Source organism: Protopterus annectens, chromosome 1.part0, assembly GCF_019279795.1.
Source record: "Protopterus annectens isolate FY-2018-M chromosome 1.part0, PAN1.0, whole genome shotgun sequence".
NCBI lineage: Eukaryota > Metazoa > Chordata > Ceratodontiformes > Protopteridae > Protopterus > Protopterus annectens.
Genome location: NC_056725.1, coordinates 677960190 through 677974248, shown reverse-complemented (window position 1 = coordinate 677974248; position 14059 = coordinate 677960190). Strand labels below are relative to the sequence as shown.

The 14059-nt window shown below is 40.0% G+C and overlaps 1 protein-coding gene across 1 annotated transcript in view; it reads right to left on the bottom strand.

Moving 5' to 3' along the window:
• LOC122794026 (ryanodine receptor 1-like) overlaps positions 1–14059 on the bottom strand; it is a 2146276-nt gene that overhangs the window by 1804650 nt on the left and 327567 nt on the right. The window contains 2 exon segments of the mRNA XM_044062140.1: positions 5801–5957; positions 10065–10139. Coding sequence (XP_043918075.1) covers positions 5801–5957; positions 10065–10139 — 232 coding nt within the window.

The following is a 14059-nucleotide window of genomic DNA, read 5'->3' as shown; positions in this document are numbered from 1 at the left end:
TGGTTGATCCAAAAAAGAATCACCATCATCACTAATACTACCATAATTGTTATTCCCCTCATTGTCCCTGTGTCCATTATTCAAAACAATGTCATTGGCAGAGTGTACAGCACCAAAGTGTCTCTGCTTTGTACCTAGAGGGTAGGCACAATTATCCTTATAGTCATCGGTATCTCTAAGCAGCTTCTTTTGCATGACACTCTGATTCTTTTTAACAAAAGCTTCTATATTGTTTAAAGCTTTAACATAGTTATCTTTCAGTTGAACAAATAATAAATCATTCTTAATGCTGTTGTTTACCAAAGAAATCTCTTCCTGTAACTTAGTCAATTTAACCTGGTTATTACAGATAACAATGTTCATTACTTCCATACCTGTCTTATCATAGAGTGCTATTAGTTCTCGGTAGGCTGATGTTCCTGGATCCACCCCCATCGGCTGCTTCCATATTCGTAGCCCTTTCGGCACTTGATTTAGAGCCAACGATTTGGTTAAAAACAAATTGTCGACTTGTAAAGCTCTAAATCTGGTACATAACTTTTCAAAGTTGTCAATCTGGTTCTTTAATGTAGGTGTTTCCCTTCTCGCCTCTTGCAGGCCTGAGAATTCAAGTTCTGGTGTACAAAAACAATCCTTGAAATCACTTTGTTCCACTGCGTTGTCAGGGGTTTGGTTAACCCTTGTTCTTCCTCTAACAGTCGATTGCTGCCCCAAACCGGTAGCGTTGTTCAAAACACCAGCAGCATTCCCCATTCCGTCCATAACGGGTGAATGTAGAGTAAACAATTCAGCCTGTGTGCTGGTGAGGGTATTGGTGTTGGTATCGGCTAAACCAGCATCATTGCCAGCATATAACATTTTAAGTTTTTCCACGGCTTTAGCCAATTTTTTTATAGCTCCTTCCATCACAGCACTCTAAATACTGAACGGTAACAAGTGAAATAGCAGTAAACCATGGGGCTGATAATTAACTAGTAAAACACACACTAGTCCACAAGGGACTTTACATAACACGCAAAGAAAAAATTAAAAAAAATGGACCACCAAGGTAGATCGCTTCACTTTAATGTTGTACAAGTAAACCAAATAACTAAGCGCTTTCGCCAGGAACAAAGCCTGGCTTCTTCAGAGTCATCTGGTTCAACAAAACGCACAGTTTTTAAATAACAATTCGCAGGCTGCATGATAGAATCTCTGAACATCTGAGATGTATTAAAAACAAAAATGACCACAACACACATTTCACCATAAATGAAAAGAAATCCCACCTGGGAGCAAGCTTGAAAATAACTTCCCAGATGACTTTCCTCACATCAGAGAAACAGATTCATTTGACAACTTACTTCAAACAAATGGCCACAAAAACCCAGCTATCTGCAAGGCAAATACTGCAAGCCTTGGGGTTCATGGCCTCCTGCATTCTTCTAATTCCATATGCAAGGCTGCATATGAGGAAACTACAATGGTAGCTCAAAAGCCTATGGTGTCAGCATTCACTGGATCTAGAAGCAAGGATTCCTCTCATACCTTGCCTATGCCTAGAGCTCCTTTGGTGGGCAGGGGCCTGCCACCAAAACAGGTTACTACCATTCATATTACCTCCTTCCACCCAAATCTTAACAACAGATGCATCAGACTATGCATGGGGGAGGGCTCACCTGGCAGGGAAGTGCATTCAGGGCAAATGGAACCCAAGTCAAATGCACCTGACATAAATCAAAAGGAAATGTTAGCTGTACAGAATGCTCTGACAGCCTTCAAGGACCACATTCTTCCAGGACAACTAATGGTAAAGACGGACAACACCACTGTCATGTGGTATATAAACAAGCAGGAGGGTACACATTCTTACCCCCTCTGCAGACTAGCCATGGCATTATGAAACACATGAATCTACAAGCTCAATTCCTGCCAGGAAAACAAAATACACTGGCAGGCGGACTAAGCAGAAACCTCTTGGACCCACACGAGTGGATACTGGAACCAAGGATTTTCAACATGTTGACAAGCAAATGGGGGAGCCCAGATATAGACCTGTTTGCCTCCCCCCAGAACCATCAACTGGACAAATTTTGCACAAGGATTCCCCACAAACTAGCTTGGAAAGTGGATGCTCTATCCTTCAGTTGGAAAAACCTATCAGTTTATGCCTTTCCTCCTCTGCCTCTGCTCTCCAAGGTACTACTAAAGATCAAACAGGACAGGCCAAGGATGATTTTAATTGCACCAGACTGGCCTCGCCAACACTGGTACCCACTCTTGCGCAGTGTGTCACGCTTGACTCCATGGCACCTGCCTCAGACTCCTTCCCTGTTGTCTCAGCAGGAGAACCAGATTCTGCACCCTCAGCTGCAAACCCTGAACCTAGCAGCCTGGCTAATTACCTAATCTCTCCTTTACCATCCCTCAGTAAATCAGTGATGGATATCATTTTAGAGGCAAGGAGGCCTAGTACTAGAAAATCTTATGCTGCAAAATGGAAAAGATTCTGTGCCTGGAACCACTCTCAAGGAATGAACGCAGCAGTGCCCAATTTACCTCAGATTCTACAATACTTGACTGAGATGCTTCATAAGGGCTTGTCTTTTTCCTCCATCAAAATTCATGCCTCAGCCATTTCAGCTCATTATAGCACAGAGCCTCCCCTCTTCTCTCACCCACTGCTCAAGCAGCTCCTCAGAGGGGCCATAAATTTAAGGCCACCCAGGAGAGCTCCAACTCCAGCCTGGGATCTTAACTTTGTCTTGGAGAAACTCAGTCTTCCTCCTTTCGAGCCAGCTGCTACTGCAGATTTAAAATTTATTTCCTGGAAAACAGCTTTCCTTTTAGCAATCACTTATGCAAGAAGGGTATCTGAATTACAGGCCCTTATGGCAGTGGAACCTTTCATCATCTTTCATGCAGACAGAGTGTCCCTCAGAATCAACCCCTCCTTCATGCCCAAGGTGGTATCCAGTGTGGCTCTTAATCAGTCCATTCATTTGCCTACCGTCTTTCCTAACCCACAGAACAAAGGGGAACAAATGCTGCACTCTTTAGATGTGCACAGACAGTTTAGATTCTACTTGGACAGGACTAAACCTCAATCTGAAATCTGAACAACTGCTGGTGGCATTTGCTGCAGGGACAGAGGGGAAAGCTATTTCAAAACAAACCATTTCAAAATGGATAGGCCACTGCATTCATTACTGCTATAAGCACAATGGAAAACTTATCCCACAGGGCATCTGACCCCATTCAACCAGGGCTGCATCTACCTCTACAGCCTTTCTCAGGGGCATCCCTACTAGGAACATCCTAGTAGCTGCTACCTGGAGTTCTGTACATACTTTCACCAAGCATTATCATTTGCCAATTTTCTCTAAATCCAGAGCTGGTTTTGCCACTGCAGTCTTGCAGGGCCTTATAACTGGTCCTCATTCTATTTAAATTCCTCCTCCCAACCTTAGCTTTGGGAATCTACCCAAATGTAATGACTGCAACAGTGAAACACGAAGAACATAGTACAGTTGTGTACACTTACCATAAATGTAGATGTTCGAGTGTATTCACTGTTGCAGTCCTGGTTACCCTCCCTCCAGCCCCCTTTCTTCTTTTGGCTATACCTCTACTCTCACTTACTATGCTCTAAAAGCTTTTTGGTGTATTTGCATTTTTGTTGGAGGTATATCCTTGTATTTATAGATTTGATTGCTTCTCATTGGGGGGCACCTGACATCTGGGGCAAGAAAAACTGATGTAATGGCGTCGGCTGCATGTTTTATACCCTTGACGACCTGACATCATGGAAGAAGGGACAGCAACCGACGCAGGACCCAAGACTTTGTTAATCAGGCCGACTGAGGGCTACTGCAAGCAGATAACCCAAATGTAATGACTGCAACAGTGAAACACGAAGAACATCATCACAATGAATTACATTCTATAATTCTTTTTTTCCTGCCCTCTATTCTCCATGTTATTTTACTGTCTTTTATATATAATTTTACTGTGTTAATGTGACATGACAAGAAGCTGTATTATTTCATTAATTGTTGGTATTGGTGTTTCTTTATAAGGGTACGACACCAGGACAATGTCATGAAATTGACTACAGTTGATTGGTGTTGGCAATATGAATTGTTATTTAAAAACTGTGTGTTTTGTTGAACCAGATGACTCTGAAGAAGCCAGACTTTGTTCCTGGCGAAAGCTTAGTTATTTGGTTTACTTGTACAACATTAAAGTGAAGCGATCTACTTTGGTGGTCCGTTTTTTTTTCTTTTTTCTTTATGTGATATGAAAATAACTGTTCATTCAGTGCCTACAATGTTAGCGCGTGCTATCACATATAGTTTGTTCCTACTCACTTAGGTCTTCACATATCCCATTCTGAACAATAGACTCTTAATTTCCTTATATAAACCATTGGAAATCTCCTGTTGTTCTAATAAACCATTGGTGCATGTGCCTTCTTGCTCTTCTTTCTTTTCCCACTATGCAGGCAAGTTCTTTTGTTTCTGATGACCTACAGTGTTCAATGGCAACATTGTAATCCAAGCCATGGGCTCCTTAGATTTTTGTAGGTTATGTTTTATAAGTTATATATTACTTTCATATCTGTTTGAATCATCCAGAGCTCACACCACTCTTGGTATCCTAAAACAATGTTATTCTTGATTGTAAAACAAAAAGCGATGTCCTGGGCGTCCAGAAGCTTTATTGCTTACACAATTTCCATTAAAAATAATAAAAATACAGTTTAAAATACTTTCAACTTATAAATGTGTGTGTGAATACTGAGCATTTAGCTTTCACCCGCTCAACCAATGCGGGTTTCATCAGAGTACAAATAACCTATCTTTACACCAGCCTTAAATACTTAAAAATCACCACATTGAGTATGCTAATTAAATAATTGTTTGATTGTAACTGCAAAACAGTAATTAAAAATACAAGTTACTGATTCTAAACCATAAAACCTACTATTATTTGTAATAAAAGTGAGTTTTGTATAACTTTTAGAGGAAGTTTATAAAATATATGATTTTTGAGGGCATAACCTTGTAATTATATATGATAGTGTAAATGTTTGTAAAAATGTTAGAAAAATAACTGTTCATTGCAGTAACTCTGTTTTATATATATATATATATATATATCATTTATGATGAGTACCTCACATAGTTGTTGTTTCTCTTTTCTTCAAAAAATGTTACACGAGTATAATTGCAGTCAGGACTTTTTTTTCTTTATTTTATCCCTTATTCTTACAGCTATCCCACAAATGTCCATTTGCCTGAGACTCTATTCTTACAACAGTGCCACTCTCATAAGGATGACAGCAAGTCCGTACAGATTCAGTATAAAGTGATAAGCTATGTTTCCTGTTATGCTGCCTCAAGTTATGTAGATAATTCCCAGAGCAAAGAGTTACATCATTCATGTAACCTGTATAATCATCTACAGCTGTTTAAAGTGGTACATTAATACATATAACTCTTGACTAGTGTAGTTTGTCATATATAGGCAAAAAATATCAAGGTTCAGCACAAGTTATCACTTCATCACCACTACAACTTCCAATCTTAAGATAATTTTTCCACCTCTGATCTGTGAAAAACAACAAGTGACTTTTTTTATTTTATATTGACAAAAACATACATTAACAGACCACTGGCAGCAACCAGTGCAATATCAGAAAAATAAATTAATTTGCAACCAAACCTAATTAAAAACCTTAACAGAGACATTAAAGAAAGATCAGAAAATTAAGATGCAGGCATCATGTGGGATGATATGTAAAAAAAAAAATACAAACCTTGGAAGCTCTGAAACAGAAGGCAGTAGCTTTGGTGTTCGCTCTCTCTGGATCCACTAGTATCAGTCCCTTTTCTTCATCCAAACAAAGGTACTTTCCAGTTGTTACATGTCGCACACGAAATGGCTGACCCCATTTCAAATGGCTGCTGCTCCAGCTTTTAATAAAACAAAAATTCTCAGCCATGTATATTATCTATATATTAAAATATAAATGTATATCTATATTTTTTAAGTAGCACCATCATAAACAAAAAAAGCATTCCTGCCTGTCGAATCTTGTTGGTTTCCAAGCATAACACAGCCCTACCTGTTTGAATATTATTCTCTGACAGATCATATTGCCACACAAAGCACTTTAGCGAAAACCATATGTCAATTCAAATCACAGTTATAAGTTTCCAATAGAAAAGAAGTTTTTATTACTTGGCCTGTTAATATATGCATTTTATTCAAAGAGATTTGGACCTAAAACATATCACATAAGAAATGATTCGGAAATATCTGTGTTTTCTAATTGAAGAGAAATAAAGGTAACTATTGCAAATCAGAAGAATTTAAGACATACTGACTAGGCACTTAGCAGTCATTCAGAGAAGTGACCGAGTAATCTTTGCATATGGGTGTGTGGGAGTTGGGGGATACCTGCCGTGCACTGGGAGCATGTGCAAGTGAGGAGTTTGCAGGTTTGAATTGAAAACATCATTAAGTCTTCCTCTTGTATTTCCAGTAAAGAAACTGGACATGAACACACCCAAGTGGAGTTCTTGTACCTCACTTATAACAGGAACAGAACATATCTCCCAGCCTGCAGACAATGAAAATAGGAACAGATGCCCTTTAAGAGTAGGTACATCCACCTAAAAATCTGAACATCTAATTAGCATAAACTTTGAATATCAAATAGTACATGACTCTTCTCATTTCCAGTAGGAATGTGAGTTGCTACTAAGAAACACGTTTAAAAAACAGAGAGCGACAAAAATGAGAGAAAAATGTTAAAACACTATAAAAACGGCAGTAAAAAATCTGTAGACATTCTTGAACTGTATTGCAAACTTTTACTACACAAGGTCATTTATTTTTGCTTTTGAAAAAGGGAGATGTAAGATGTATGTCCTCTTTCTTAAATTAATATTTTGGTCATGTAATGTGGTTTTCTGTGTACTAGACATCTCAGAAAATCACATGTGATGAAGGGTATTCACAAAATTGTGTGAAGGAGAAAACAAATCCTGAAAATTTGGACGTGTCCAAAAATAGGGGCATATCTCATTTGTAACTAGGCTGTGAACGTCGAACAGCAGGTATGTCTTAATCAGGCAAGTTGCAGATTGTAGTAATGTCATTACTGCGCTGCCTCTCGGTTACCAATTCTAACCCTGTGCACGTGTGTGTGTGTGTGTGTGTGTGTGTGTGTGTGTGTGTGTGTGTGTGTGTGTGTGTGGTTTATGTATGTTAAAGTCAGAAGTTAAGCTCATCCAACCAGAAATGTGACATAGTTCATATTTTTTGAGTAGATAAGAACAATGTACTACACAGGCTTGGACCGGTGAAACATATACATATATATATATATATATATATATATATATATATATATATATATATATTTATTTATGATCCTGGAAAACAGCTGTAGGCATGGAGACAATCAGTCTACCACAGGACATCAAGGCAACAAATGTGAATATATATAGAAGTGTGTGTGTATTTATATATATATATATATATATATATATATAAATAGATTTACTATATATAATTGAAAGACTCAAGCATCGACATTCAAAATGTTGACCACAAAACATTGAAAATGCAAACATAACACTCTACTACACATACATCAAGCAAAAACTTTAGCTCATGCAAATTTAAAATTTAAAAAACACAAAAAAAAATGTTTTTTGCATGAGAGCAAGCTTGTCTGTGCCCTCCACCCCTGCTAATCATATATACTAACTCCAAGACTATGTAATATTCCTCAGTCTTGCACACTTATCGACCATCTACATAATTCTCCTAATTTTGTAGACTAATCAGATGTTGACCAAAACACCTTTTGATTAAATTTATGGTTTAATGTGAAGAAAAACTGAAAAGGTGACCTGGTATTCAGCTAAGAGCATCAGCCTAGATGATGTTGCATGCATGAGTTCTGAAATATAATGATTCATGCTCACCATTTTTTGACTTGCTAAATTTTTCCCTAATACATTAATGTTGACATTACCTAGAATGTAATAACCCAAAGAAAAATGGCTCCAAAAGGACAAATAACAAAACCAAACGAGTACCCAAATAAGAGCTGGAGTGGATGAACATAAAACCAGGTAGTTTATTCACAAGTTGCACAGAATCACAAAGAGGCACAGAATGAATGCGGCTACTGATACAAATGCTTTTTCGTATACACACTTCTTCAGAAACTGAATGTAATAACAGCAATAGTGCCTTGTCAGATCACAAACTTTATTTTAACCAAACACAAAATACAGGATCTTACCAGGCAGTTTACAATGTAGTCTCAAGAGGTTTAGATAGCACCTTTAGTTTTAGAAAGTTTACTCTGCACACTCAGGTCTGCACTAACAGATACTTGTAGCTTAGTATATTTTGTGTTTTCAATAATTAGAATTCGTGCTAGTTCACTGTACTAATTTTTCAGCAACTAGATGAGGAGAGGGAAACAAGTTTGATGAAAAAGGACACTGAACAGAGAGTAGAATTGTACTAGTTATCTAACAAAATATTAAAGCCATGAGATACTGAAGACCTTTATCCTCTAGTCCTGCATCTGTTTCCTTAAAGTGTGAGGAGGGGTGGGAGGATGACATAATGGTCAAGGCGCTTACCTTAAAGACACAAGGTGCAGGGTTTGATTCTCACATGGGGTAACTGGCTAGGCTTCAAATGGCCCAAAAGGGCAGTTAGCTTAGTACTAATCTATGAACCTATGAGATACTGAAGACCTTCATCCTCTAGTCCTGCATCTGTTTCCTTAAAGTGTGAACTGTATGACATTGAGCAGCTAATCAACTCAGTTAACCAGATGTGACTTCCCAGTCACCCATGAAAAGCCATTAATTAAATAAAAAAAATCATAATGCAATACTTGTAATGGTAGGCCTTGCAAGTCCACAGGAAGTGGCAATGACATCAAGTGATCTATAGAAGATTGAACTGCCAGCCTAAGGTGACCAAACTGTCAAACATTCAGTGAGAGAGTGAGTCATGAGGGGTATTATATCATTACAGTTTTTGTTCATATTAACCTGTGTCAGCACAAGAGTGTGGGAATTATTATGGTGAAATATCATTACAGTTTTTGTTCATATTAACCTGTGTCAGCACAGGAGTGTGGGAATTATTATGGTGAAATGTATTGCCTACTGGAGGAAGAAAGCCTGGGGAAGTGATGGGGGACATGGAAGAATTACATCTTTATATATTTAGACTGCTCACATTCGTAGCTGATCCTTGCAAATCAAACAAAGCTGCCCTCAGTAAATGTGAACTGCTTCTGAAGGCCTAGAATAGCAGTTTATTGGATGCAGCAAAATGCAGTGGTGCTTTCATTTGAGATAAAGGTAGTTACCAAGGATAATGAGATATCACCACCCAGTAAATGAGTGATGAATTGATCATTAATACAGTAGGCACAGACTTAGGTCATACTGTTTTTAATGGCTATATAATACACCTATGTGTCTCACAAACGGGTCAAGGTGCCCTGGCATTCAGTTTAAGTGTATCAACACAGATAATATCAAAGTTTCAGATTCTACTAATGTCATTATTGCTGTATTTCTTGGTTATCACTTCTAACCCTCTGTATTTTCTGCTTGTGTGTGTGTGTGTGTGTGTGTGTGTGTGTGTGTGTGTGTGTGTGTAGGGGGGTATGTATGTGAGCAAATTGGAAAAATGCCACACCTTCCTACTCCTCTTCGTGGCTCTTCCTCAGGATTTTAAGAGTTAGGATACAGCCATTTTCTTGCGAAAGAAGTTACTTTATTGTCATTGGACAGATGAAGTCACATCATGTGTGCTTGATGAAACTGCATGATTTCTGTGTGTATTGAAGACTGAATATAAATTAACTATACCTCTGGAACAGTATGTCTGCGGTTTATCGTAGTGTAGTGAAATCAGGCCCTTGATATTCCCATCTTACCTGAAAGCTGAACCTCCAGTACAAGTCACTAATTAAAATTGTATATGAGCTAGTGTATCCTCCCATTTGCTGTGATGCTACATATGATTACCTGATACGTAAAGGCTCCAGTCTCCAGAGTGATCGTGCATGCGTGCAGACTCCTCCACTTTCATAATGTGCCAGCCTATAGAAACAAAAAGACATGAAAGTTATCAGTGCAGCTCTCATTCTGTATCAAGTGGCGGCAGCTAACAGTACAACCTGCAGAAAATTCCCTTATTTTTTACCATGCTGATACATTCAGTACTTGTGTGGTGTGGAGCTGATGAAATCAGTATGTTTCTGATGGGCAGCATACCTTTACAGATTGTTCCCAAAGGCATTCAGTAGAGGACCCTACGTACAGTCAAAGAAGAAATGACAGCATTTATTTTTCTGCTGTCAGTTACAACTCACCAAATATGACATTTGCATGATGACATAAGGCCATTTTTCTTTTTGTCTCTTTTTTTCATGCTGTCCAGCTAACCATCATCTACTTGAGCCTTCTCTCTTTCCTTCATTTTCTTTTGGTGTCCCCAGTACAACTGACCTGGGAATTTAACTGCACCAGTGGTGGACTGGGAAGGGGAAGTGAATTGGTGTGGAGCAAACAGCAGTATCACATATGCTGTCCTGCACACTGGGAGTGCCAGATTATATTTTGAATGCCCTATATAGATAGATCTACTGACATCACAACTATCAATGCACGTATTATTTAGCTCTGCCCCCCCCTTAAATGACAACACAGTAAAGGCAATCTGCTGCATGAATATGGCACTATACCAATCACAGGGGACATGACACATCATGGGCATAAACCCCTCCTTCCTTCCCCCCTTACACAATGAGTAAACTGGCAGAAAAAAGACTCACCTTTCTAACCCCCCTGCCCCCTCCAGCACTTGATCCACAAGTCAAACTCAGGTCATCTGGGCCATAGTTAGGGCTCCATCCCTCCATGCTGCATAGCTGGCTAGAAGGCCAAATTCTGAACACGATAAGGACAATATTTATTTAAATTACCTGGAATTATACATTGCCTTTAGACAGGAATGTCCACTCATTGCTCTGTGAAATGCATACCTGTGGTACTGTGGATTACTTCAGTCCAGAACTGCTGTGAGTTACTCTGTTTCCCCTGCTTTGGTTCATTAATTTGAATCCGACTTAATTGAAGCCAATTAAATTCAGAAGAGCTGAAATGGGACATCACAAAATAATTCTGCGTAGAGGACAAAGGTGCCCACACCCCACATGCAGAACTATGTACCCTGTAACTATTTAAACAAATTATATGAACACCAGATTTTGGATTCAGATTTTGGATTAAGCTATAAATATTGCTGATCTTAGCCTGTTTCACATATTCAGTGCAACTAAATCATCATCATCATCAGCCCCCTTTTCCCATTTTTCTACATGGCGTCAGAGTATCATGTTAACTGTCGCCAGCTCTCTCGATTCAGTGCCACACTCCTGCCTTCTTCAACATTCATGCCTGACTGCCGCAGATCTTCTTTCACACAATCCAACCACCTGTTTGCTGGGATGTCCTCGCTTCCTCTTACCTTCTTCCTGTCTGTCCCAGATATTCTTCACCAGAATGTCTTCTGCTTTTCTACATATGTGCCCAAACCACCATAATCTGTTCCCTTTGATCTTTTCTGCAATTGAAGCTACTTTGGCTTCTGCTCTTATGTCCTAATTTCTTCGTCTGTCCCACAGTGTGCATCCTATCACCTTTCTCAGGCACTTCATTTCCATCACCTCTAGCTTCTTCAACTGTTGTGTCTTTACTGCCCAGGTTTCTGTAGTACTGGTCACACCACTGGCTTGTACACCTTACTTTTCAGCTTCTTTGGCATTCTTCTGTCATAGACTACACCTGATACTCTTTGCCAGTTGACTGCAGCCCCTCTGATTCTAGTTTTGACCTCTTCATTCAGACTGCCCCTTCTCCTCAACTACTCCTCCCAGATACCTGAAGCTATCCACTTGTTCCACCATCTTCCCTTCTATCTCTATTCTCAGCTTCTTCTGATTTCCCCAATTTGCTGCCATTACCACCTTCTTATCTGTGCTTAGTTTCATCCCATGTGCCTTCAGATTTGCATTCCATTCTCCTATCCTTTGCTGAAGTTCTAGCTCAGAGTCTGCCTGTACTGCCACATCATCTGCCTACAGCAGCTTTGTTGATCCGTCCCCTCCAACCTGTTTGCTAATGTAGTCCATCACCAGTATGAACAGCAGTGGGCTCAGAGCTGAACCCTGATGTACAGCCACTCCCACTGGGAACCCCTCTGTGAGGCCGAACACTGTTCGTACTTGAGTCATTGGGTCCTTGTACATTGCCTGCACTAATTGTACCAATGTTTCTGGGACTTCAAACCACCGCAGTACTGCCCAGGTCAGCTTTATTGGGACCTTGTCATATGCTTTCTCCAAGTCTAGGAATGCCCAGTTGAATTCTCTCCTCATCTGTAGTTTCTTCTCAAGTATCTGTCTCAATGCAAATATCGGGTTAGTTGTGCTGCATCTTGATCTGAATCCAAACTGCTCATCTCCCATCTTACATTCTTCTACTCTGCATATCCATTTATCAATCACCCTGTCCAGAACTTTCATGCAATGTGATAGGAGTTTGATGCCTTTGTACTGGCCATAGTTGTGGATGTCCCCTTTGTTCTTGTACACTGGCATGAGTGCTTATTCTCCAGTCATCTGGGATACACCTTTCTCTCCACACTGCTATTAGTACCCTCTGGAGCCATTTCTCCCCATCTCACTCAGCATCTTTATCATATCTACTGTGACCTCATCTGAGCCTGCTGCTTTCCCTGACTTCATCTTCCTTAGTGCTGTTCTTACTTCTTCTAGGGTGGACTCCTCTTCTTCTTTCATTGTAGGCTATTTCTGGGGAAGTACAGCTTCTGTGGGGTTTTCTTCATTCAGAAGCTGCTGGAAATACTCCTTCCATCTGCCTTTGATGCCCTCCGGGTTGGTGAGCAGGTTGTTGCTGGCATCCCTTATGAAGGGTGTCTGACTATCTTCTTTATCTTTCTGTCTTTGCCTTGCAACCTGATATAGTTTCTTTGTGCCCCTCACTGAGTCACTTTTCAGAAATTGGTACAGTGCCTCCGATGCCCTATTTTTTGCTATTGCAACTTCTTTCTTAGCTTCTTTGTTAGCCAACTAGTAATTCTTCCTAGCCTGGTCAGTCTTTTCTGTCTCCCACTTTTTCCTGCACTCCTTTTTTCTTTTGATGACTTCCTGGACTTCTGCAGTCCACCACCAGCTTTCCTTATGAACCTTATTTCCATACCTGAGTTGGCCACATATCTTTTCTGTAGACCTAACACATGCTGTTTTTAGGTGCTGCCATTCTTCTTCAACTCCACCTATTTCCACTTCTTCTTGGGGTGCTAGAGCCCTGAGTAATTCCTTGAGCTTTCTCCCCAGTTAACTTCCAGGTCTTCAGCCTGGTCTCTGTTGACCTCAGAGCCTTCTCTGACCACTGCTTGCAGCTGATCGTGACAGTTAGTGGTTTATGCTATGGGCTGACTGTGTCACTGGGGATGACTTTGCAATCATGGATTTTGCCCTAGTGCCTTTTCCTTACTAGGAGGAAGTCTTCCTTTGTTGCATGTTGACTACTTTTGTATGTGATCTTGTGACTGTCTGTCTTTCTGAACCATGTGTTGGCTGTCAAGCCATTTGCCAGACAGAAGTCTACAATGGCTTCTCCTTCTTTATTCCAGTTGTCCCACCCATATGGACCCTGGCAGTCCTCATATCCTGTTCTGTCTGTCCCGATATGTGCATTCAAGTCACCCATTATCAACACCAATTCATATTGTCCTGCTTTATCTAGTAGGTTCTGCAACTGCTGTCTGAATGCAGTCTAGTAGGTCCTGCAACTGATGTCTGAATGCACTCTTTTCCTCACTATCGCAACCCTGCTGTGGGGCATAGGCTGAGATTATGAATACTGCCCTATCACTGAGTCTGACTGCCATGAGTCTGTCATTAATTCTGATGATATCCCTTACTGCCTTCTGA